Source organism: Miniopterus natalensis, chromosome 1 (assembly GCF_054644295.1).
Source record: "Miniopterus natalensis isolate mMinNat1 chromosome 1, mMinNat1.hap1, whole genome shotgun sequence".
Taxonomy (NCBI): domain Eukaryota; kingdom Metazoa; phylum Chordata; class Mammalia; order Chiroptera; family Miniopteridae; genus Miniopterus; species Miniopterus natalensis.
This window is the reverse complement of record NC_142081.1, coordinates 46,618,673-46,641,175: the sequence shown is the minus strand read 5'-3', so window position 1 is coordinate 46,641,175 and position 22,503 is coordinate 46,618,673. Positions and strand designations below refer to the sequence as shown.

Sequence of the window (22,503 nt, the reverse complement as noted above, 5' to 3'; positions counted from 1 at the left end):
ACCATGAAGGCTCTCCAGGCCCCAACCTAGAAGTTTTAACTCAGTTGTTCTTGGGATAGGCCCATAATTCCTCCTTTTCCTGACTCTGATTCCAGCGTGCAATCAGATTTCGGAATGACTGGTCCAAGCCCTTCTGTTTTCCTAAGCTTTTCGTTTTCTGCTAAAATTTGATCACTGTGGTCCTGCTGTTTACCTACCTCCTGGACTCCCTTTTGATACCCAAGGTGAATTAAAAACAACAAAAGTAACAGTTATAGCTACCATTTATTATTTTCTTCTCGCCAGACTGCTAAGGACTTTACTCTTCAAGTTATCTCCTTTAACCCAATCAGGTAGGTGTTATTAGTCCCATTATACACGTGGAGAAAAGTCAAGTTCAGAACTTGAGTGTCTTGCCCTACTCACCCAGTTAGTAAATGATAGGCCAGGGATTTGAACTTAGATCTGTCTGATTTCAAAGCCTGAACTCTTGATCCCTGAGCATACCTTCTCCAAAATAAGTCACTATAATTTATTGAACCTCTACTCTGAAGCAAGCACTTGGCTGGGCACTTCATATACAAATCTCTAATTCTCAGGGTATGCCTGTGTTTAGAGAGGTGTGAATCTCAGTTCACAAATTCTGCTAGGCAAGATATGTCTTTATTTTCTTTAACCCATTTTCAAATGGGTTAAATACGAGTCCAAACTCTTATTTTTCAGGCCCTCCTGGATTCTTTCTCCCCACCCCCTCACCCCAGTTATGCCGTAGTTCTGGATCAGACCATAATACCCAGGCCTGGGGTTGGGAGTAAGCACCTGGGTTTCTGTCATCAGTCCACACAGGTAGCCACTGAGGGGCTTGTCCTGCCCATCTGCATGACCTGGTGGCACTGGAGGCTCATTGCTGCTCCCACTCCACACCAGGCCCAGAGGCATCTTTTGTCTACCTGCCAACACACACATAATCATTTCCCTCTGGGTGTTTACCACCTTCTAGCAGAGTTCTAGGGAGCACGGGGCTATCCCTTCTGCTCTCATAGACAAATCTCCCCCTCTCCCACCCACTTGCAAAGCCCAAGAGGCTTTCTAGTGATGGGAAGGTGGGGTGCTCCTTATTTCTTCACGTATCTTTAAGACATGTTTTTGCCATTTGCTTGCCTTTTTTGGGTAAATTCACTTGCCCCTAGGTTCTAAGTATGGGGAAGACAAAAGATTTGTAGACGTCTCTCTACTTTGCTCTTCTTAAGTGGCAGGCAGGGGGGAGATGAGAGAAAAATAATATTAAGTTAATATCTCAAAATATTGTCCCCGGCTCATGTTATCCCATTTTACAGGCGAGGAGATGGATTTCATTGAGGTTAAATAGCATTTTGCCCAGCTGGTAGATAGTAGATCCAGGATCCCGAAGGCACTTGGATGCACTGTGTGTTAGTAAATTAATCTGCAGAGCAGGACCCAGAGGACATAAGATGAGGTAGACCCTCGGGAGAGGAAGTCAACACACAGAGTCAGCTGGTTTTAAGTTTCAGCTTTCTGGGAAATAAGAAGTAAAATGGAACCTTCAGATCCTGTTTAACTTTGCAGGGTAGGGCAGAGCCAGCCAGGGAGCCAGGGCAGAACGCTCTGCTCCGAAATCTGCACCTAGTGGGTGGTCCCCACGCTGCAGCCCTCTAGACAGAAGTGTAGCCACAGGAAGCACAGTGTTAGGCTCTGGCCTTGGGTCAATCTGTCCAAACCTGCTGGTGGCTTCAGAATGTCCTGTCTGTCAGTTTCGGGTGGGCAGTGATCACCAGGTTTTCTAACTGCCTACCCAACATTTCCATTTGGATGTCTAACAGACATAACTCCACCAGGTCACAACTGAATCCCTAATCTTCCTCCAAAACCTGCTCCACTCATGGCCTTTCTCATTTCAGCTGATATCAACCCCATTGTCCCGTTGCTCAAGCCAAAATCCCTGAAGTCATCCTCAACTTTTCTCTTTCTTTCACATTCCACATCCCAGGAGTCAGGAAATCCTACTGCATTTACCTTCAACATATGCCCAGCACCCAGCACCACTCTCCAATGCCACTGTTACAGTGCTGAACCAGCCACCATCACCTCTTGCTGGATTGATGCAATAGCCTCCTAATGGATCTCCCCACTTGCACCCTTGCCTGCTAATAATCTGTTTCTAGCCTTGTAAGCCAGAATGATCTTTTTAAAATATAATACAAATCATGTCCGGCTTCTACTCAAAATGGTTCCCCATGTTTCATAGCGTAAAAGCCAAAGTCCTTATAATGACATCTCCCTAATCGTTGATCTCCTTGCTGTTCCTGGAACATACCAGGCATGTTTCTACCTCAGGGCCTTTGCACTGGATGCGCTGACTGTTCTGGCTGCCTGAGCTCTCCTCTTCACAGAGGCAGCTCACTGAAAGCTTTGCTCAAAGTTCAACTTCCAAACAAGGCTCACCCTGACCATTTTATTTAAAATCACTAACTTCTCCCACCACCTTAGCTCTGCTATACTTTTTCTTTTTCCATAGTTCTCCTTGCAGTCTACCAATCTACATAAACCTCTTATTGATTATGTCTATTGTCTATTATTTGTCTCTTCCATCCCCAAGGGTACATAAGCTTCACGAGGACTGGCATCTTGGTCCATTTCATTTGCCTGTATATCCCAAGTGCCTAGAACAGTGCCTGGCAAACAGAAGGAATGCAAAAAAAAAAAAAAAAAAAAAAGTTGAATAAATGAATAAAGTTGAAATAAAACTAGAGACCCAAGAACTATGATAAGAGTCATACACTGTAGCATTTCCCCTGCCTGGTTTTGCCTAGTGGCCTTACCTCTCAGTCCTCTACACAGTTGGAGCATTAATTAACACAGAGGAGTAAAGATTGTGTTTCTTCTGGGGTCATCTCTCCATGGGGTCCCAGCACAGGCATCCAGTTCTGTATCTTTGCTCCTTCTTACACTGAAGATTAGAGGTTTTCCATCCCTTTCAGTTTTAGAAACATTGCCCCACCACTCTGGCCACAGGCAACAGCAAGTTTGCTCAACTCAACAGAAAACAGACCCTCTGGAAGCTCTCCACATAGCAGAGCCCTTTGCTTTTGCTTTGGGCTTAACCTGCAATTTAAAATACCACTGCCAAGAGCCTGCAGCCCTATGCAGCCCTGTAAGGGGAACTTGGGCAACCGTGTAGGAGCCACCTACCCTGACCTTTGACAGGGCTTCCAAACACAACTCATTAACTTTAAATTAAATTGGCTAATTTGGAACTGTGACCTCGGTCTAAGAAGGTAAGAGTACATGGCAAGGTGTTTTATTCTCAACATGTATCAGGATAAAAACCACTTTTGTAAATTAACCATTTTTTGTATTAGATATACTTAGATTTGGGGTTGGGGGTAGCAAGGGATGTCTGAACTCTAGATAATGTGTTTAAAGGTTAATTATTAATGGGCAGCCTTTCCTAACAAAGTATCAATAGGCAATCTGGTCTCTTTAGCTTCAGAAATTAGCAAGAAGACCTGGACCCCGTGTGAGAAAGGAGAAATGGGAAGCCCCCTGTGTGTCTCCGTTCTCTTGCTTTTGAGCATCTTTATCCAGTCAAGTGCCCATGGACAAAGGCTTGGACTAGGTAAGAGCCTGTCTTTTCTCTGGAGATGGGCATGGATGTATTTTTTTGTATTTTTTTTTTTGAATGTATGTCACAAACAGTCCAAGTGTTCTTGACTGTGTGGGACAGAGCTTGCTTCATGGCATACCCGGTGGTTCTGTTAGTGTCATCGCAGGTCACAGGGACATGCAGCAGTTTGTAATAACTGTAATTTTAGGAAACAACTCCAGGAGTAGAGGTCTTCTAAAAACACTTGCAGCTGGCACTGAAGTCTCTTGCTTATCTGGCTCAGAAAGAGTCATCTAAGATTTCTGCAGTGGAAAATAGTCTGAAAGAGTTTCCGATCTTCCTGAGAGGTAATTTGGCACCTGATTTGCAGTCGGGAAGCACAGCTTGCAGTGAAATGTCTGTCGTGTTGAGGTTGTCTGATTGCTGGGTCTCTCAGAAGAGAAAGGAACGTGCAGAGTCCTGCTTGCGGTCAGGCCTAACGCACAGATATCATCGCACATTTTCTAGACGTCATTGTTTCTGCCAAAGGTTTACTCTGAGTCTGTGGAATCCACAAACTAGACTGATGGCCAAAGAGATCCAAATGCTTGACCAGGTAGGTGGGTTCCAGGTTCCTGACTAAACAGTGCATAGGATCAATAAATGATAGATGAACCGAACAATGCAGCCAAATAACACTGGCATCTACGACTTTGTTTTTGTGCTGGTCACCAGTCAGGAGCTAGTCATTCTAAGGTGGAGGCTTAGATTTTTCTTTCCTCAAAGACCATGTTTGGAGGGAGCTCCAAAAACATTGAGAATCAGGAATTTTCAGGATGTCCCTGAAAATTCCAGAACCTTTTTTTCTCCTTTAAGAAACAGGGCTGTTCTTTGCATTCAATTATTAGCTTGTATCCTAGGTCAGTTAACAGCTTATTAATATTAGTTATTACCACCCACTGAGTATTTTGCATGCCAACCACTATGCTAATTACTTTGCATAGACATCTCATTTACAAAGCCATGTCCTAAAGCGATAATAATAATTTAGAGCCATACAGGCAAAATTGCTTATGATTTCTGTTCTCTGGGTTTGCAGAGACTTTGCTGAAGGGGCGGTTCTGAACTTTGGTTTATAATGTTGTTTTGTTTGTTTATTTGTTATTGAAGTATAACATATATATATGCTATATATATATATATATATATATATATATATATATATATATATATGAAAGTGCCTATGTCATAAAGTGCTTAATACGTTTTTGCAATCTGAACCTGCAACCCAGATGCCTCTCCTGTGCACCCCTGGGGTCTTAACGTAGATTATTTTGCCATTTTTGGAACTTTTTGCTAATGGGAGCGTACAGTGTGTGCTCTTGTACTTCTGGCTTCTTTCAACATTATGTTGGTGACATTCGTCTCTGCAGATGTGTGTGCTGGTGAATCCTTCCTCTGGTCTCTGTCGCGTTCCAGTGTGTGAAAAACCACCCTCTATTTGTCTATTCTGCTGTTAATGGGCCCAGACTGGTTTTCAGAGGAGATTTGGGGACTGGAAGCCATAGGTACCTGAGATGGAGGTCGAAGGGCAGGCCTGTCTCCCCCAGGCTGAGGGGTACTGTCCAGGTTTCCCTCAGCAAACCCCATGCTGGGCAGCTGTTGTTTCCTGGGGCCTGGTTTGTCCAAAAGCCGAGGGGAGTGGCCACAGTTAGCAGGCAGGTTCCTCAGGAAGAAGGACCAGAGCCAGGAGGCCTCTTGTTCCTTTGAGAACAGAATCTCTTGGCAGAATTATTTCTGCAAGGAGTGAGCCAGATCTGTGTGCATGAGGCTGGTGCGTATCTTCTTGGGTACCGCCAGGGAGCAAGCATCCCTTGTCAACGAGGACCTATAACCGTGGTCTCAACCAGGGGCAAACCACCGCCGGGGATGTTGGGCAATGTCTAGAGACATTTTTGGTTGTCACAACTGGGGAGAGAGTGCTATTGTCATGTAGTGGTAGAGGTCAGGGATGCTACTAAACATCCTACAATGCACAAGCCCCACAACAATAAATTATCCAGGTAAAATGTCAATAGTGCTGAGGTCGGGAAATCCTGGTCTACACCAAGCTCCAGCTGTCACTAGTCATGGGCCAGAAAGAGCCCCTCAAGGACTCTATAAGCCCACCCCTCACAGCCTACTTATTTTTATCATTATTAACAACATTACTAATGGACCCACTAATGGACCATGTACCCAGTATGTGCCAGAGCTGCCCAAACATTCTACCCCACTCCCACCATGTGGGAGCCAGCAGTTAAGCAGCTCGGTTCATGGCCGTCAGCACAGAGCAGGGAGAGGCACCTAGAGGTTAATCTGTCTGACTGGGGATATAGATCTCTCTCTGTGTTGTGCTCACACCAGTGATTTGACAGCCAGCAGTTCCTAGAAAACCATTCTGCTCAGTTCCTCTCCCAGGAGGCAGATTTGGGCAGTTGTTTCTGATGGTCAGCACTAAGGAGAACAGGATATAGGGAGCCTCCTGAAACCCCCAGGACGCAGAGCCACCATGACCCTCATCCCCAGACCTCCTTTCCTGAGGCCCAGGCCCAAACCAATGGTATTGCCAACACTGCTTCAAATGGAAGCTTCTCCTACATCCCCACAGCACCACCTTCCTTGTACTCACTCCCACTACCTGCAGGTTCTGCCCCCTCCCTCCAATTCTAGCTACAGCTTCCAAATCCTAGAAGCAGCTGAAGCCCATTTATTCAGTCACTTTCTGGTCTCAGGACTCCATTACATCCCTTAAAACTACTTAGGCCTGGTGTGGCTCAGAGTTTGAGTGCTGACCTGTGAACCAGGTTACAGTTCGATTCCCGTCAGGGCACCCAGGTTGCGGGCTCCATCTCCAGTAGGGGGGTGCAGAAGACAGCCGATTAATGACTCTCCCATCATCGATGTTTCTGTCTCTCTCTCCCTCTCCCTTCCTCTCTCTGAAATCAATAAAAACATATTTTAAAAAAAAAAAACTACTTAGAACTCCAAAGAGCTTTTGTATATGGACTACAGCTATCAATATTCACCATAAGAGAGATAAACTGAGAAATTTTTAAAATTTGAATGCTTTTAAAAATAACAACAGAATCATCACGTTCACATGTATAACATGATATTATGAGAAATAACTTGTATTTTCCAAACAGCAACAACAAATAGTGAGTCAGAGGGCAACACTTTTTTACTAAGAAATTTCTTTAATGTCTGGCTTAATGGAAGACAGGTGGGTCCGTTCATCTGTTTCTGTGTCCAATGTGCTATGAAATGTTGCTTTGTCGGACGCGCATGAAGGAAATGGGCCTCACGTGTAGGAAGAGTGAGGCCGTCCTCGGAGCCGCCTGCGGGCCCCACCCGCACTCAGCACCGCAGGGCTCGCAGGGTAGAGACTGGACTTTCCCCGGCTGCACAGCCATCCCCGCCCCCAGGGGCTCAGTGTCAAATCGGGAGGTGGGAGTGGGGACCATCTGCCCCGAAAGCCAGGTCCTCCAAAGAGGACCACCATCCATAGAGAATGTACGTACAACAATAGAACTTGCTAAAAGTTGGTCTTCCTTTCATAATCACAATTCTAACTCATGTCAGCCATAAAAATGAAGGTGCTCCCCTCCAAAAGAGCTATTTTTGGTCAACATCATAGGCAACTGCTCTGGTTACTGTTGAGTTTTATTAATCTATATGTAAACTTCAAATGATCACATTTTATTATCCTTTAATAAACATTATGTTCTCCATCACCATTAATTTAGAGAACTCCCAGTTAAGCCGTTGACCCCTGACACTTGCAGATTCGGTGACATGTGCTCATTGCAAGAGGAAGTGTGTAATGACTCGGAGTCCTCCCTGCTCACTTAGGTCATCTCATGTCTCCAATTCTGTGGTCCTTACTGCATGTTCCTGCCTTAAAACAAAGTAAAAAATGATACCACCGTGACTGTAAAGGCAAAGGAACAGAACCTCGAGCATCAATTCTGTTATCCTATGTGACGCTTAGAGTCTTTGTGTTTAAAATTTAAAACAGTAAAACAGATTTTACAGTGAACTGTGAGGTATAATATTTTGTTTGGTAAGTAAAAATTTTGGTTCTTACAGGAAGTGCTTTTAAGGCACTTGAGTATCTTTAAAGTTGAAATGTATTCTTCCTTTTCAAATTGTTCATTGCTCTAAAACTAAAGAACAAATCAAGAAAATAGTGATTATTGCTGATTTTTACATGAGTATTACTGAAAATAGTTTTGTCTTACAGAGCGGAGGGGTATTAAAATGATTCATTCTGGGTTTCAAATACATGAAGTATACCGCCGAGTCTAATAAAGGAGATACAATGTGAATATAAAATGTTCTCAACTAGAATATGGAATGTGATGAGTATCACTAGAGAGGAGTACAGTGTACTAAGTGTTTGTGTCCCCCCAAAATTTATATATTGAAATCCTAACCCCTAATGTGATGGTATTAGGAGGTGGATCCTTAGGCAGGTAATTTGATCATGAGGGTGGAGCCCTCATGAATGGCACTAGCACCCTTATAAAAGGGACCCCAGAGGCCTTGCTGTCTTCACCATGTGAAGACACCTGGAAGAGGGCTCTCACCAGAACCTGACCATGCTGGCACCCTGACCTCAGACTTCCAACCTCCAGAACTCTGAGAAATAAATTTCTGTTGGTTCCAAACCACCCAGTCTATGGTACTTCGTTACAGCAACCGAACTCAGACAAGGAGCAGGTAGGGTACAGAAGAGTTTACTTCCAAGTGAAGGCTTCTGGGAGGAGGCAGCATTTGAGCAGGGTCTTGTAGGATAGAATCTGAACAAACGAGAACAAGTCTTTCCTGAGCAAAGGTACAGAGCCAATAAAGTACATGTTTTTCAAGCCCAAACACCTTCCAAAAATAGGTCTTTTGGGAGGAAGGAAAAAAGGGGGGATAGGAAGATATTGACAGAAACACTGGCTCACAACTTCAGCAACACTGGAAACAATTTGAGTGCTCAACAATGAACAGTCAAGGATGGAGGGGCCAGCTGTTTACTAAGTCTGCCTTTAAGCAAGCACCATTTCAAACACTGACCACTGAAAGTTCCAAGAAATTTGGGGGCCAATAATGGTGGGATTCAGAAGTAAAGGGCTTAATGCTGGCCCTGAGACACTTACAGTTTAATGCTGGGGATCTTACCCAGCACAGGGATGGGTATGAGAGAGTCTCAATGCCTCCTGGGATGGCACCCAAGGCAGTGTGAATGTGCAGTTTGAGTGAGGGAGAGACATCAAAACTTTTGGCAAATTATCAGGGGGATCTGGGACCTTGAAAAAGTTAAATAACACCGGAGCCTGTAGCTTTAGAAATAGGTATGAGGAAATTTGATATGTGATAAGGTGAGGGGGGAAAAAACAAGACTAAATAACTTACATACTGAATCACCATTTAAAAAAACCTATATTCCTATATATTGCTAGAAATTCAAAGTACATTTAAAGATATAAAGGGTTTTAAGGCCATGGAGTATTTTTTTTAAAGCTTTTAAATGTAAAGAAAAATTTTTAATTAAAAAATAAAGAGACCCTGATTATCTGCAATTAAGTTGGCCCTAGATTTTTTGTCCCTAGAAGACCACTCAGAAGGAGACCTTGTACTGTCCCTTAAGACCTGCCACCTCCACCCATCCTCATAGGCACGGCCAGGCCCGGAATTCCTTCCCAGCGGGGCCACAAATTCCTGACAGGCCTGCACATTTGCAGGAGTCATTCATGAGTAATACCGGAGGTGGCACCCAGAGGAGGAGCTCATTCCCCTGGGAGAGTACACGAAGCTGGGGTCAGCAGAAGGCCAGCATCCAGCATTCCATAAAAACTTTATCTGCCCTCTGCTGGACGTCCTGGCCCCCCTGCTGAGCAGGTCTGGAAGCCTCCTGAGGGTGCCATACCCAGAGGATGAGCTGGAAGTAAGTGGACAGTGGCCAGTCTTCCATCTGCTTGCCCTTCACAAGGGGCCCAGGACTGAAACCCATATTCTCTAATTCTGGGCCAGGTGAATAGTCCATTTTTCAGAGTAACTGAGAGGGCCTGATTGTTGAAGGGATTGGGCCGGTAAACTGACCCAAACACATGAATCATCAAGTGATTTGGCCAAAAGTCACTGTGCAGTACCAAGATCCCCACTTTCCGCCTTCTCCCTGCCCCGTTTTTCACACCAGCTACCACAGGGCTGCAAGGCATGCTGGGAACTCACAAGCGAGTCAGCAGGGAGGGGAGGAGCTGGGCCAGACACTTGCGGGTTTGAGGCCTAGTTCACAGGACAGGACTGAGCAGTCCTAGTTACATTCCCCAAGGGGATGTGGCCACGCCGACCTCAGCCTAGGGTGTGCCTGACATCCATGCGGTCCAGACAGGGCAGGGGGCACAGCAAGTCTCATTGCCAGGAAGGTGGCTGTGTGCTGGTCCAAGGAGGGTATCGGTTTCAGAGTGAGGCACTCTCAGCCCGAGACTGGGGTTCAGCCCAATAAAGAAAGGGGCGGGTCAGGGGCAGGCAGAGCCTCTGGCCCCTGGCAAGCAGGCTGGGGTCATGGCCAGACTTCAGTCCCTATGTGAGAACCAGAACAGTGGGTCAGAGCCCAGCTCGCCCTGCAGGGAGTGGGGTTGCGACGGTCAGGTGGGCGGCGGGTGCCTGGGGCTCACGCTCCAGTTGTTCTGGCCCTGAAGGATGCGGGGTGCCAGCCCTGCTTCTAGAGAGAAGGTGTAATTCTAGATATAGCCACAAAGTAGCGCAATGACGTCCCAGCCACTTCCAGGTTTTAGGAGAGGATTTCAGGTTTGGGAGAATCCAGTGTTCTGGAAGACTCTGGGAAACTTGGGACTGTTGGCTAACCTCCCATTCCTCTCTGTTCATGACTATTTCCAGAAACACTCATAGTTTCACTTTCCCACAGTGGGCTTAGGGGCATAGTGGGGGGAGAAGTAAACAGAAGGCGATCAAATGCGTCTCAGCGGGAGGCTCCTTGTCTGTCCACAGCATCTTCACCTCCACATACACAAGCCCACATCCAGGGACCTGGTGAAATGTTGCAGGGCCATTAAAAGTAGTTCTTATGAAAATATAAAAGAAGATATAAAAACACTGAATAGTACTTATGTTCCAGTGCTAAGTGGATCACAAGCAGTATGCTTTTGTGGGGATCCTGTGATTACAACTCTGAAAATACATGTTTGAGGGGAATAAAATACTAGAAGAAAATGTACCAAAATGTTGATATTTTAGTTGAGTTTATATCTGAATTTTTATCTCCTCCAAATTTTATGTAATATTTTGTTTTTGTTTGTGTGTGTTTTTAAATATATCTTCATTGATTTCAGAGAGAGGAAGGGAGAGGAGAGAGAAATAGAAACATCAATGATGAGAGTCATTGATCGGCTGCCTCCTGCACGCCCCTGACTGGGGATCGAGCCCGCAACCTGGGCATGTGCCCTGACTAAATTTTATGTAATGTTACAGTATGTTTATAGAATATTTGCTTTAATGATTTGAATAATTAAAAATAAATTTATGTCAAAATGATATGACCAAGGGATTTGACTAGATCAGAGGGTCTCGAACTTTAGTGTACGTGAGAAGCTTATTCAAATAAGGCCTTATTAAATCTTATTTCTTTATAAAATAAATACATTTTATTAAATTTATTAAATAAATGTTATTAAAATAAGATTTCTGGGTCCAGTCAGCAGTTTTTAATTCAGTGGGCCTGGGGTGGATCTGGGAATTTACAGTTTTAGTGGATTCCCAAGTCCTGCTGGAAGTCTGAGGACTACACCTTGAGAACCACTAAAAAAACACACAAAATAGATAGTTAATAGCAAAACTTGAACTGGACTCAAACTCAGGTGTCCTGACTTCCAGGCTTAGGGCTCTTCCCACAGAAGCAATGCAAGCCTCCAGGGCCACACTGGCTTCATGCCTAAGTTTCCTGGTGGAGGAGGGGGAGAATTAAAAACATCTCAATATCCTGCGTATCGACGTCCCTCAGGGGTAGCCAAATCCCAAATTATATAAAACCCCAAGATATTTGCGACAATGTATTCCTCTAAAATAAAATATCATCATGCTGAAAGAAAGTGGTTCTTGAAATGAAAAATATTCCCAAGCTGTAATTGGTGGAAAACTACTAGTTGCAGTAGCTAATTAACCATCCACACTGAACCACCCCTTGGCAGGCCTGAAAATAGGATCAAGAAAATTCTTTTCATATGAGCTGGGCATGACCAAAAGCTGAGCAGAGCCAGTGAGTCTCAGTTGACTAGGACGGGCCTTTCTACGATTGCAAAAAACTTTCCAGTGACACATGTTCCTGCTTCCTCAACCCAAGAGAAACCAAAATAGTGAAAACAACATCATGCTTTATACTGAAACCGCAAGATCAGCAGCAGCAAATTACAGCATTTATTAACCACCTACTGTGTACCAGGCCCCATGGTCAGTGCAAACATGTATCTCTGAGGATACAAAAATGAAAAAACACGCTTCCATTCATCAAGGAGCAACCCAAACGATGGGGTCTCTGGACCCCTACAGCTGTGGTGTGTGGTGTGTGTGTGTGTGTGTGTGTGTGTGTGTGTAGATTAGAAATTGAGAGTGGCATAATTTCAACAAATGTGATAAGTGCGCAATCAGGTACAAAACATCACAAGGCCCTGAGGCGGGAGAGGTTAGCTGCCTTCATAGAGGAAGTGATACTGGAGTTGAGTCTTGAAGGAAAAGAAGTTTGAGCAGAAGGAAAAGCTTGAACCAGTCTTGGAGTCTTGAAACACAGATCATGAAATTGGGAATCCCTGAGACATTTGCTGTGGCCCAGGGCGGGGCATGAAAAAAGAAGTGGCTGGAGGTGAGGGCCTCAAAGGCCATGCTAAGGAGTTTGGAACCTCACCCTGGAGCAGCGGGGCTTCCATAGAGGCTGGTGTTTGAGAAAAAGAGGGACACAAATGCTGGCTGCCTCTCCCCAGCCACTCCCTGATAGAAAACAGCATTATTAACAGGAAAAGGCAGAGGTGGGGCCCAGAAGTCACCCGTTCTGCAACCTCACCTGGCCATACCTGCCAGACAGGCCCCAGCCATCAGCGAGTCTCTTTGAAGTTTTCCTGTAAATTGCTACTCCTAACACAAAATCGCAGGAGCCAAGGAAACTGAGGCAGGAACACATAATAGATGGCGCTTGAACAGGAACCTTCCATTTACGAAGTGCCTTATTCTAAGTCTGAAAATAGAACTATTTGGAAATTCCATGCAGTACTAGCTTATAGACCTATAGCTGTTTCATCTCTAAAATCTCCTTCCCACAGCATGATACCACTTGCTTCTTACAACATCCCTGTAAAGCAAGGGTGGGGAACCTTTTTTCTGCCAAGGGCCACTTGGATATTTATAACATCATTCACGGGCCATTCAAAATTATCAACTTAAAAATTAGCTATGAAAAAAAGCTCCTAGATTTATTGAATTTCTAGTCCTGCCTGTGGTTGCCTTGGCAGGGCCAAACCAAATGATTTCCAGGGCCATCTATGGCCCGCGGGCCAGATGTTCCCCATCCCTGCTGTAAAAGGATAGGAGGCAGATATTATTATGACCATTTTACAGATAAGTTCACCAACCAAAGACCACCAGGAACACGCTGGAAGTCAAAGGGAAGTTAGGTGTGTTCTGCTCGCTGGGCAAGGAGAACACACTGTGGAGAAACCCGGGACATTCCAGCACCAAGGGTTGCGGGGCTTCTTAGAAGATTTGGGCTGTGCTGCCGAGACTAGGGAAGGTTGGGGAAGCAGGGGCAGTTCTGGATTGGAGTCTGTCAAAGGGAGGGTGTGAGCGACTCAATCATCCGGCCTGTTCATAATTTATGTTTAATTAATTAATTGTTGTCAACTCATTCTTGCTTGGTTTAATCCATAATGACCCGGCAGGCAGGAAGACCTGGCTGACACATGTCTTGCAATTACTCCATGACTAGGTCTTCATGGCTAGGGCTGGCGCCAGCATTGGCACAGGCACAGCTGTCACTCCTGTTGGTCCAACGAGGGGACTGTTCAGTGATGTTTTCGGTTCTGAGGGGCCTCCTCTCTGCCTTGTTGCGAACACGATGTGGAGAGTCCTGTGGTACGTTGTTTCTATGCCGTGGGCATCGTCTGTGTTCCGTTGGGTACATCATAGTCTGGCTGCCAGCAGGGCCGGTTTTGGTTGTTGTGCTTTCATTTTCTGACCCACCAAGAAACTCAAGTAACGTCTTTGAGGCCTCTCTACAGATCAGCCCTGGCTGCACAGCCTTGGGTGGCTGCCCCCATCTATGTGCCTCTGATCTCCCACGAGCAGTGTGCGTGGGTCCCTTTTAGCCCTGACATCCTGGGTGTCAGCAGGGCTCACCGAAAGGTCACCCCAGTGCCCTGAGACCGTCAGTGGCTGCCTCATGTGATGTCAGCTATTTAAATGTTAACAGGGGAGAAAGATATGAAAGGGAAGTTCTGTCCACTTTAAACAGCAGACGTTGCCTCCTGCCTTAACCCTCGAGTGACTCGATTCCCTTGAGCGATTTCTAGATTCCCAGACACCAGAAGAACAAAGTCCCAATTCTGTTTGAGGGTCAGTAAGACTAATGCGAGCAGTAAGTGACCATTAGGCCATTTCTTTCCCAGTGCTGTTTTATACAGGCCAGACACGTCAGCTTTTTATCAAGTTCTAACAATGGGAACATACATTTGATGCTTTTGAGAAAGAAACTCTTACATTGTTTTAATAGAGTAGAACTAAGATTAATAGCAACTATTACTTTTAAGAATTTTAAAATATGTCAAATGCTTTGCCCATTTATTTCACTTAATCCATGCAAGCAACCCTGTGAGACAAGCACCAAGGGTACTTGGAAAAGGCTAACATGTTTTTCTTCACCTAAGAATCCTCTGGGCACAGGATTGCTTGCACACACTGAGGTGGACCCACCGCCGCTTCTCCGTGGCTTGGTGGCTGACACAGGTCTTGCAATTACTCCATGCCTAGGTCTTCTTGGTGCATTGTCGCTCATGCCCTGTCCACCACCTTCGTGCCACCTGGAGGGATTCCCGTCCTGAGATGCATGATCAGGATGGGTGATGCCGAAGCAGGAAGAGCTGGAGAAGACACTGATGAGGGCGGGTGGGGTCAGCCTACCCACTCACAAGGGACACATCCAGGTGACCAATGAAAACGGGGAAGTCCACACTCAGAGGATGGATTTACTCACAGATTTAGCCTCATGCCAACTCTGTGCCGGGTCTTACGTTCAGACTCCAACACATTCAACATCCATCCAGTGTATTAGTTTGCTGGAGTTCCCATAACAAAGGACCACTGAGTGGCTCAAACAAAAGACATGTATCTTCTCACAATTCTGGAGGTTAGAAGTCTGAGATCATGGTATTGGTGGGCTGATTTCTTCTGAAGCTTCTCTCCCTGGCTTATAGATGGCTGTCTTCTCCTCTGTCTTCACATTATCTTCCCTCTGTGCCTGTGTCCTAACCTCTTCTTATAAGGACACCTGTTGTGTGGGATTAGGGCCACCCCAAAGACCTCATGTAACTACAATTACCTCTTTAAAAACCCTATCTTCAAAGATAGTCACATTCTGAGGGTTAGGACTTCAACACAGGAAGGGGTGGGTACAAATTCTGGTCATAACATCCAGCAAAAACTTTGAAGACCCTGTCCTGATCCGGGTGCTGGGCCAGGCACTGGGGATCCTGCAGACACCACAGACATATCCTTGTTCTCTTTGAACTTTAGCAACTCCCCAGGGGCTTCAGAATTAGAAAAAGAGGCTTACAAATACGCATGAGATTGGAAAGTGAGTAGTAAGTCTACATACTCTGAACCAGGCCCAAACAGGGGCTTTTGCTGTGGGGGCGCAGGAGCCAGCTGGCAACTGGTGGTGGAGGGGCTCAGCCTTTTCAATAGTGTGATTAAGACTTTCTGGCAGCACAAGCAATAATGGGCAGGAGACCAAGAAGGAGCCATTTATCTGGCTCCTGTTCGGGGTGAGTGATAAAACGCCCTCTGGCTGGGCGCCTGAAGGAATGATGCTCTTCCCAGGCAGGTGCTCTCTGGAGCCACGCAAAGCGCTCTCTGGCCTTGAGAGGCGATCTTCCCACGCAGGCTGTCCTTAACCAGGCCATCACCTGCACTCTCCCTAGCCTCAGCCACGGAGAAAGCACCAGCGGTCAGCTGCCATCTTCTCCTGGGGGCCTGCCTACCCTCCCCTCTCCCCTTGCAGAGCCCCAAAGCAGGAGGGGAAGATGGCTCATGCCGAAGGATGAGTCTGACTGAACAGAGAAATGCAGGGCTCCCCTGCACATCTGCACAGGCAGGGGTTACACCACGGACGCCCGACGGAGGCTCTGGTCACAAGAGAACTGGATTTGGAGTCTGAGATCCTGGGTCTCAGCCCCAGCTGCATCACTTACCAGCAGGTGGCCTTGGGCAAATCGCCGAGGTCTCCAAGCCTCCACTGGGGAACGGGGTGGCTATTAGAGACCCCTCAGGGCTGTTCTGAGGGCGAATGGGGATCATGTGTGAGGAAGCGCTTCGCAACTATGCATTGCCAGCCATGAAACAAACATTTGTAAGCACTTACTATTCACTAAGTCTTTCCACCATTTTAATACTCACCTGATTCATGTGGTACTCCCAATGTTTTTTATTACAAAAGTGTCCAAGTACAGAAAAAGTTGAAAGGGCGGTACAATGAATTTCATATTCCCTCGAGATAGATTCAATATTGTTAACATGTTAGGGTATTTACTTTATCTCTCCCAATATGCATGTCGATATGCACGTGTGTTGCAGAACCATTTGATTTCTCTGTCTGTCTCTGTCTCTCTCGGTTATATATGACTGTACGAATACAATCATTCACTGCTTAGCGAAGAGGGTACATTCTGAGAAATGTGTCATTAGGCAATTTCATCATTGTGGGAACATCGTGAAGCGCACTTACACAGACTTGGATGGCATAGCCTACTACACACCTGGGCTATATGGTACAGCCTATTGCTCCGAGGCCACAACCTACATAGCAAAACAGTAGGAAGGTAAGTCAAGCACAAGAGAAGATGCAATCAAAAGACACAGTAAACACGAGGTGCCAGGCCATCATGGCACACTGTTTACAGCAAACATTTTTTTTTATAAGTAGAAAATGTACACTCTAAAATTGTGAAAAAGTATAGTAAATACATGAATTGGTAACATAGTCACTTGTTATAATTATCAAGCATTATTAACTGTAAATAATTGTATGTGCTGCACTTTTATACAACTGGCAGCGCAGTGGGTTTGTTTACATCAGCATCACCACAAACACGTGAGTAATGCATTGCACTATGACCTTATGACAGCTACAGCGTCACTGGGCAATAGGAATTCTTCAGCTCCACTAGGATCTTATGGGACCACTGTCAGTAAGCAGCCCGTCATTGACTAAATCGTTGATATGGGACACATGGCTGTATGTGCATCTCACTCCTGTCTCTCTTTCTCTCATACGTATATGAGCCCACTGTTCCATGCCTCTTGGGGACCTCTTGTCCATACCTCTTGGCTCATTGCTCTTTAATTACCTGCCAGCACACTCTCTCTCCACTAGATTATGAGGACCTCAAGGGCAGGGGCAAGTCTTGGTCACCACTGTATCCCCAGGACCCACACAGGCCTGACATGGAGTAGGCAGGTGGCAAATTACCATTGAGAATATACCTCTTCACCAAAGGGCTAAGTGACATGTTTTTGTGGGGGTTTTTAAGTAAGTGAGTTTTAAGTCATTTCATCTAGCAAATTCCACACCTCTGCTGGAGATCATGGGAAGCATCCCAGAGGTACAAGAGAACCAGCTCAGGTCCTACCCAACTTCCCTATTTGAAAGCATGGGGACTCTGAAGTCACTGGGGCTCCTGATTAAAGGCTTCTCTTGACATCTGTGATACAGGTATGGATTCACAAGGGAGCAATGCTCTCCAGGCCATACTCTACTCTGGAAAACACGCACACGCATAGCTGCACATAGAAGCTGGCTTGGTCCCCATTATGGATCTTGCAGAAGTGAGTCTGAGTCCCTTGGGTTTCCATGGAACCAGGAAACTACTGCCAGACCAGCGAGAGTGGGAAGAGAAGATGTACATCATGCTTGTGTTATTTTCTTGCCTATAAATTCCCCACAATGCTCACTACCTTAACAGGAGTTTTCAGCTTTCCTGGCTTCGATGCTTTCTAAAGCAGAGCTTCTCAAACTTTAATGCGCATACACATCACCTAGGGAGCTTGGTAAAATAAATGTTCTGTTTCAGAACATCTGGGACAGGCTCCAAGATCTTGCATTTCTAACAAACGTCCAGGTCATGCCAAGGCAGCTGGTCCCCAAACCACACTTTGAGAAGCAAAGTTCTAAAAAACCCAAAATAACCCCTCATGTATGCAATGAACTAGTAATGAGTACCTACTACCAGGCATAAGGCAGCATGCTAGCACTGGAGCAACTGGAAAATGGGCAGAAATTTCCAGACAAATGAGACATAGTCCTTTGCCTCAAATCCAACTTGATATGCCTAATTACTATGTCTAGCACTTTGCTTAAGTCTGCTTAATTTTTACAACAACCTGTAACCTATAAAGTGTATACTGTTAATCTCATTTTACTGTGAGGAAACTGGAGCGTGCACAACCTAATTGTCTTGTCTAAACTAGTAAAAGGTTGTAGTGAGCTCTGAATTGAGGCCTATTTGACTCCAAAGCCTGTATTTGCCCCCACGCACCTTTCTGACACCTGGTACTGATGCACTTCTCATCAGGTCCTCAGACTTGATGGTGGAGGGGAAGGGAGAGCCCTGGACCAGACAGTAGTGCTGGGGGAAGGTGGTGGGTGGTACCAGCAGGCGGTTCTAACCCCCCAGAGGGAGGAACTAGGACCCAGCGGGTTGCTCGAGGCAGCCTTCCCTGGGGTCTTCTGCCTGCTTCAGATGATATATTTTCCTAACGTGGTGGCTCAAACATGCCCATACTAGCAAACTGTAGCCATGAAATAAGCCTGAATTTTGTCATCAAATGACTGTGTGCCTTGGGATAAGTCACGCCCTCACCTGGACTCAGAATTGAGTGCTCTTTAAGTCCTTTCCTCTCTGACAAGAGATTCTAAGCTCTCTCCCAGCTTTCCCCTCAAGCCAGGGTGAAACCTCTTGGTTATATTCCCTCTCGGGGTCCTCCAGCCCCAGCTGCTTAGCTCAGGACAGGAGTTCCTGGAGCTCACGCTGCAGCCTTCCTCTCCATCCGTCCTTCACACGTTTACCGTGCTCCGGGCTGGGCTGCAAAGGCAATAAGGTGCATCCCGCCCTCGGGAGACCCAAAGGAGGCCGGAGGTGCTGAGCAGGATGCCCCCGGCTAAGGCCCCAGGAATGTGGTGGTGAGCGCCTCACTAAGCTTGTGTAAATGAGCATGCCAACCAACACTTATGTCAGAGCTATGTATGTGTGGGGCGGGCAGGGCTGCTGGGCAGCTTTGCCAAGTGCCAGGGCTTCCCTGGAATATTCCACTTCACCCCCAGCAGCCCTAGGAGGTGAGCGCTACTACTGTCCCCATTTTAAAGATGAGGAAACTGAGGCTTCCAGAGGCGGTGACTAGTCCAAAGCCACGCAGTTAGTAAGGAGTCAATGAAATAAGGTATGTAAGAACACTTTGAAGTGTCCAGCCAAGAGTAAATAAACGGTCACTGAAATGCCTTTTTAAATGTCAGAACAGGGAGTAGGAGCCAGTTACCCTCACTCTCAGACACACCGAGCTGACAAGTCGGAGAAAGGCCTCTTGTCTCCCTGGAAGACAAAGATCAGGATCAGGCCTGGCCGTGCTCAGTTGATGAGAAAACCGCTGAGAGAAGCAAGAGCCCCCTCGAGGGGCGAGGTGGGCGCGGCGGGCCGGGCTGGGGCAGGTGGGGTGGCGTCGGGCCGGGCTGGGGGAGGTGGGGTGGCGTCGGGCCGGGCCCTGTGGCCTTCCTAGATGGCGGCTCGGCCAGGCCCGCGCCCCGGCTTCAGCGCTGGCCCCGGCTGGGTAATGGAGGGTCATGACGGGTGCAGAAGGCCCCCAGTTAGTGCTCAATACCGCGTCCCTTAGCTCCGGGCTGTATCCCAAGGATGCTTCACTCGGGCCACAGCAGAGGCCGGTCTCACTCCTCCTCCTTCGATGGCTTGGAATTAAAACGCCGCCCAACATTTTCTCCCGGAGAAATTAAGATTTATGGGTCACTGTCGATATCAGCACATGTTGGCCATTCTTTGCAGGTCTCCTGGCTCGTCAGCCCTGATTGCTATTTACTTTGAAAGATAAATGTGCCTTTATACGCTACGTGGGTGACTGGGAGGAAAGGGTTTTTAAGTACATTTCTTTCTTCCCTTAGAGACTTTCTTATTCCACTTCACTCCATTTTGTCTGGTTCTGTCAGCCCCACACGGTCCCCGCCCCTCAGACACTGGTGTCTTTGAAATTCTGGGACAAGAGGAGCCAGTCTGTCCTCAGTCCAGGTGGCAGTGTGACAAGATGGAGAAACTTAGCACCTTGGTAGCAAAATCGTCCCATCTTATCGGCTGAAGCCATAATTTGGAGCCAGAGTGGAGACCAGCAAGAAGCTTGCTTGAGAAGCTACAGGTGGGCTCCTCTTGAACATGCCTGGCCTTTTGTGTTGCTGGGCAGGGTGTGGAAACTGAGGCAGGAGCAGAGTCACTTAGGCCAGTGGTTTGGACAGTGGTTCTCAAACTTCATTCTGCATCAGACTCACCGGGAGAATTTGTTGAAACCAGACTTCTGGGCCCCACTCCAGACTTCCTGACTCAGTAGACCTAGGGTAGAGCCCAGGAATTTGCATTTCTAACCAGGTCCCAGGTGATGCTAATACTGATGGAGAAATGTGGCTGCTGGCAATGGTTGGTACTGGGCGGGGGGGAGTAGCTACCTCTATAGGGGAATTTTTATTAATTTTTGCTAGGCAATGTATGATTGAAATCTTTTTAAATAAAATATTTAGTTAGAGGTCAATTTCCTTTAATAAACTGTAAAGTTGGATCTATTTCAGAAATGCATTGAAGTGCTAATGGGTCTGGCCACCCAGGCCGTCCATCGGTGGTGTTATACCTAGATTACCAAGAAGGTCATGGTCTGGCTGCTGGGATGTTTTGATAGCTTTATTGGATAACAGTTGTAAGGAGATTCCGGTGTTTATAATAGAGTCTCTGGTGCTGGCTCACACACAATCGTCTTTAAGAGATTTTCCCTGTGGTAGTCAGGATCTGCAGGTGAAATTGGGCCCAGGGCAATGAAAGGGCACAGTCCCGTGATGAGCACCAGAAGGTCATTGGAGGCAGGTGATAGCTTTTTCTTTGCATCAGGGACCTTTCATTATAAGTCATAAGGCTGCAATTGCCCCAGGAAATGTGCTACAAAGAGTCATTGTGTGCTGAAGCTGAACTGCCCCGAGCTCTCCCATCAAAGTCCTGTGGACTCAGGGAGTCATCACTCGGGATTCATTTCTTGGAGGTGGGTGTCCCCCGAGCAAAGGCCCTGATTCTCACAGGCTGGGAGCACAGTGGGATTAGAGGAAAATCAACACATTTAGAGATGGGGAAAAGGTCAATGAGAATACCCAATGATGATGGTATCAGCTGAGACTTTGTCTCAAGGACGGAAATCCAACTCAAATTAACTTAAACCAAAAGGGGAATTTATTTACTCACATAACAAGGATGTCAAAATACAAGCTTCGGGTACAGCTGGATCTGTGCCTCTAATAAAGTCACCATTCTCTCAATTCTCTCTCCCCCTCCTTTTTCACACCCCCCTTCCCTCTTCCTCTCTTTCCCTCCCTTCGTGATGGTACTTAGAAGTCCCAGATGTCCTTGGTCCTTAGTGCTCAAGATTCCAGAGAGATTATGATACCTTATCGCATACCTGGTGCAAACATTTGGGGAAGGACTCTGCTTGGCCAGGTGCTCACCCTTAAATAAACCACAGTGGCCCAGAGGATGGGATCTCCGACTGGCCTGCTCTGGGAACCATGTCTCCCCTTGAGGAGGATCGGCTTTACCCAAACCTGACTGAGCAGGATCCACATGGGAAGGACGCTTCCTCTGAGGAGGAGATGCCAGCCAGACCACAGAGCTGTGAGGCAGGAGGATGAGAGGGGAGGCAAGGATGGCTGCCGCCTGCACAGGGGTAAACAGACTGCTTCCCTGGCCCTGCTCACAAGCCCTTGGCTGTACATCCCTCTCACGGGTGTTCTGTAGCAACTCATACCCCTGGGCCGACTGAGCTCAGGAGCACAGGGGAAATCTGATGCCCTTATAGGCTCCACCCTGTGTAGAACAATGGAGTTTCCACTAACTGGTTCTTTAACACACAAAAGTTCCAGTGCAAATGTTCCAGCATTGTTCTCTACAGGAAAGTAGATGGTGAAATAAATAAATCAATCAGCATTTTTATTGGCTTCCTAGGAAGTTCAGGAGCCTGTTTTCAAGACCATGTTAAAGGCACACTCCAGTGATGCTCTAATCTATACCACCGTGGTTCTCAAATTGTCGTCCCCCCAGCCAGCAGCATTAACATCACCTGGGACCTTGCTAGAAATGCAGATTTTCTCTGTCGCACCCCAGACCTACTGAATCAGAAGCTGGGGGTAGATCTGACTGTCTGCTTGAACAGGCCCTCTGGGTGCTTCTGATGGGTGCTAAAGTTTGAGAACCAATGCTCTATATATGTATTTGATTCAATTTTCCAAGTTCAAATGGACTATATACCATAAAAACTAAGACTCACGTTATAGGTTTATTGACCAGTCTGAATGTAGAGGG

The 22,503-nt window shown here is 46.5% G+C and overlaps 1 protein-coding gene across 1 annotated transcript in view; it reads left to right on the top strand.

Moving 5' to 3' along the window:
• The window catches only part of LIPC (lipase C, hepatic type), a 142,028-nt gene that overhangs the window by 15,699 nt on the left and 103,826 nt on the right, over window positions 1–22,503 (top strand). Inside the window, exon 2 of the mRNA XM_016208512.2 lies at window positions 3,485–3,616. Coding sequence (XP_016063998.2) covers window positions 3,532–3,616 — 85 coding nt within the window. The 5' untranslated portion in view covers window positions 3,485–3,531. The remainder of the gene's footprint in view (window positions 1–3,484; window positions 3,617–22,503) is intronic.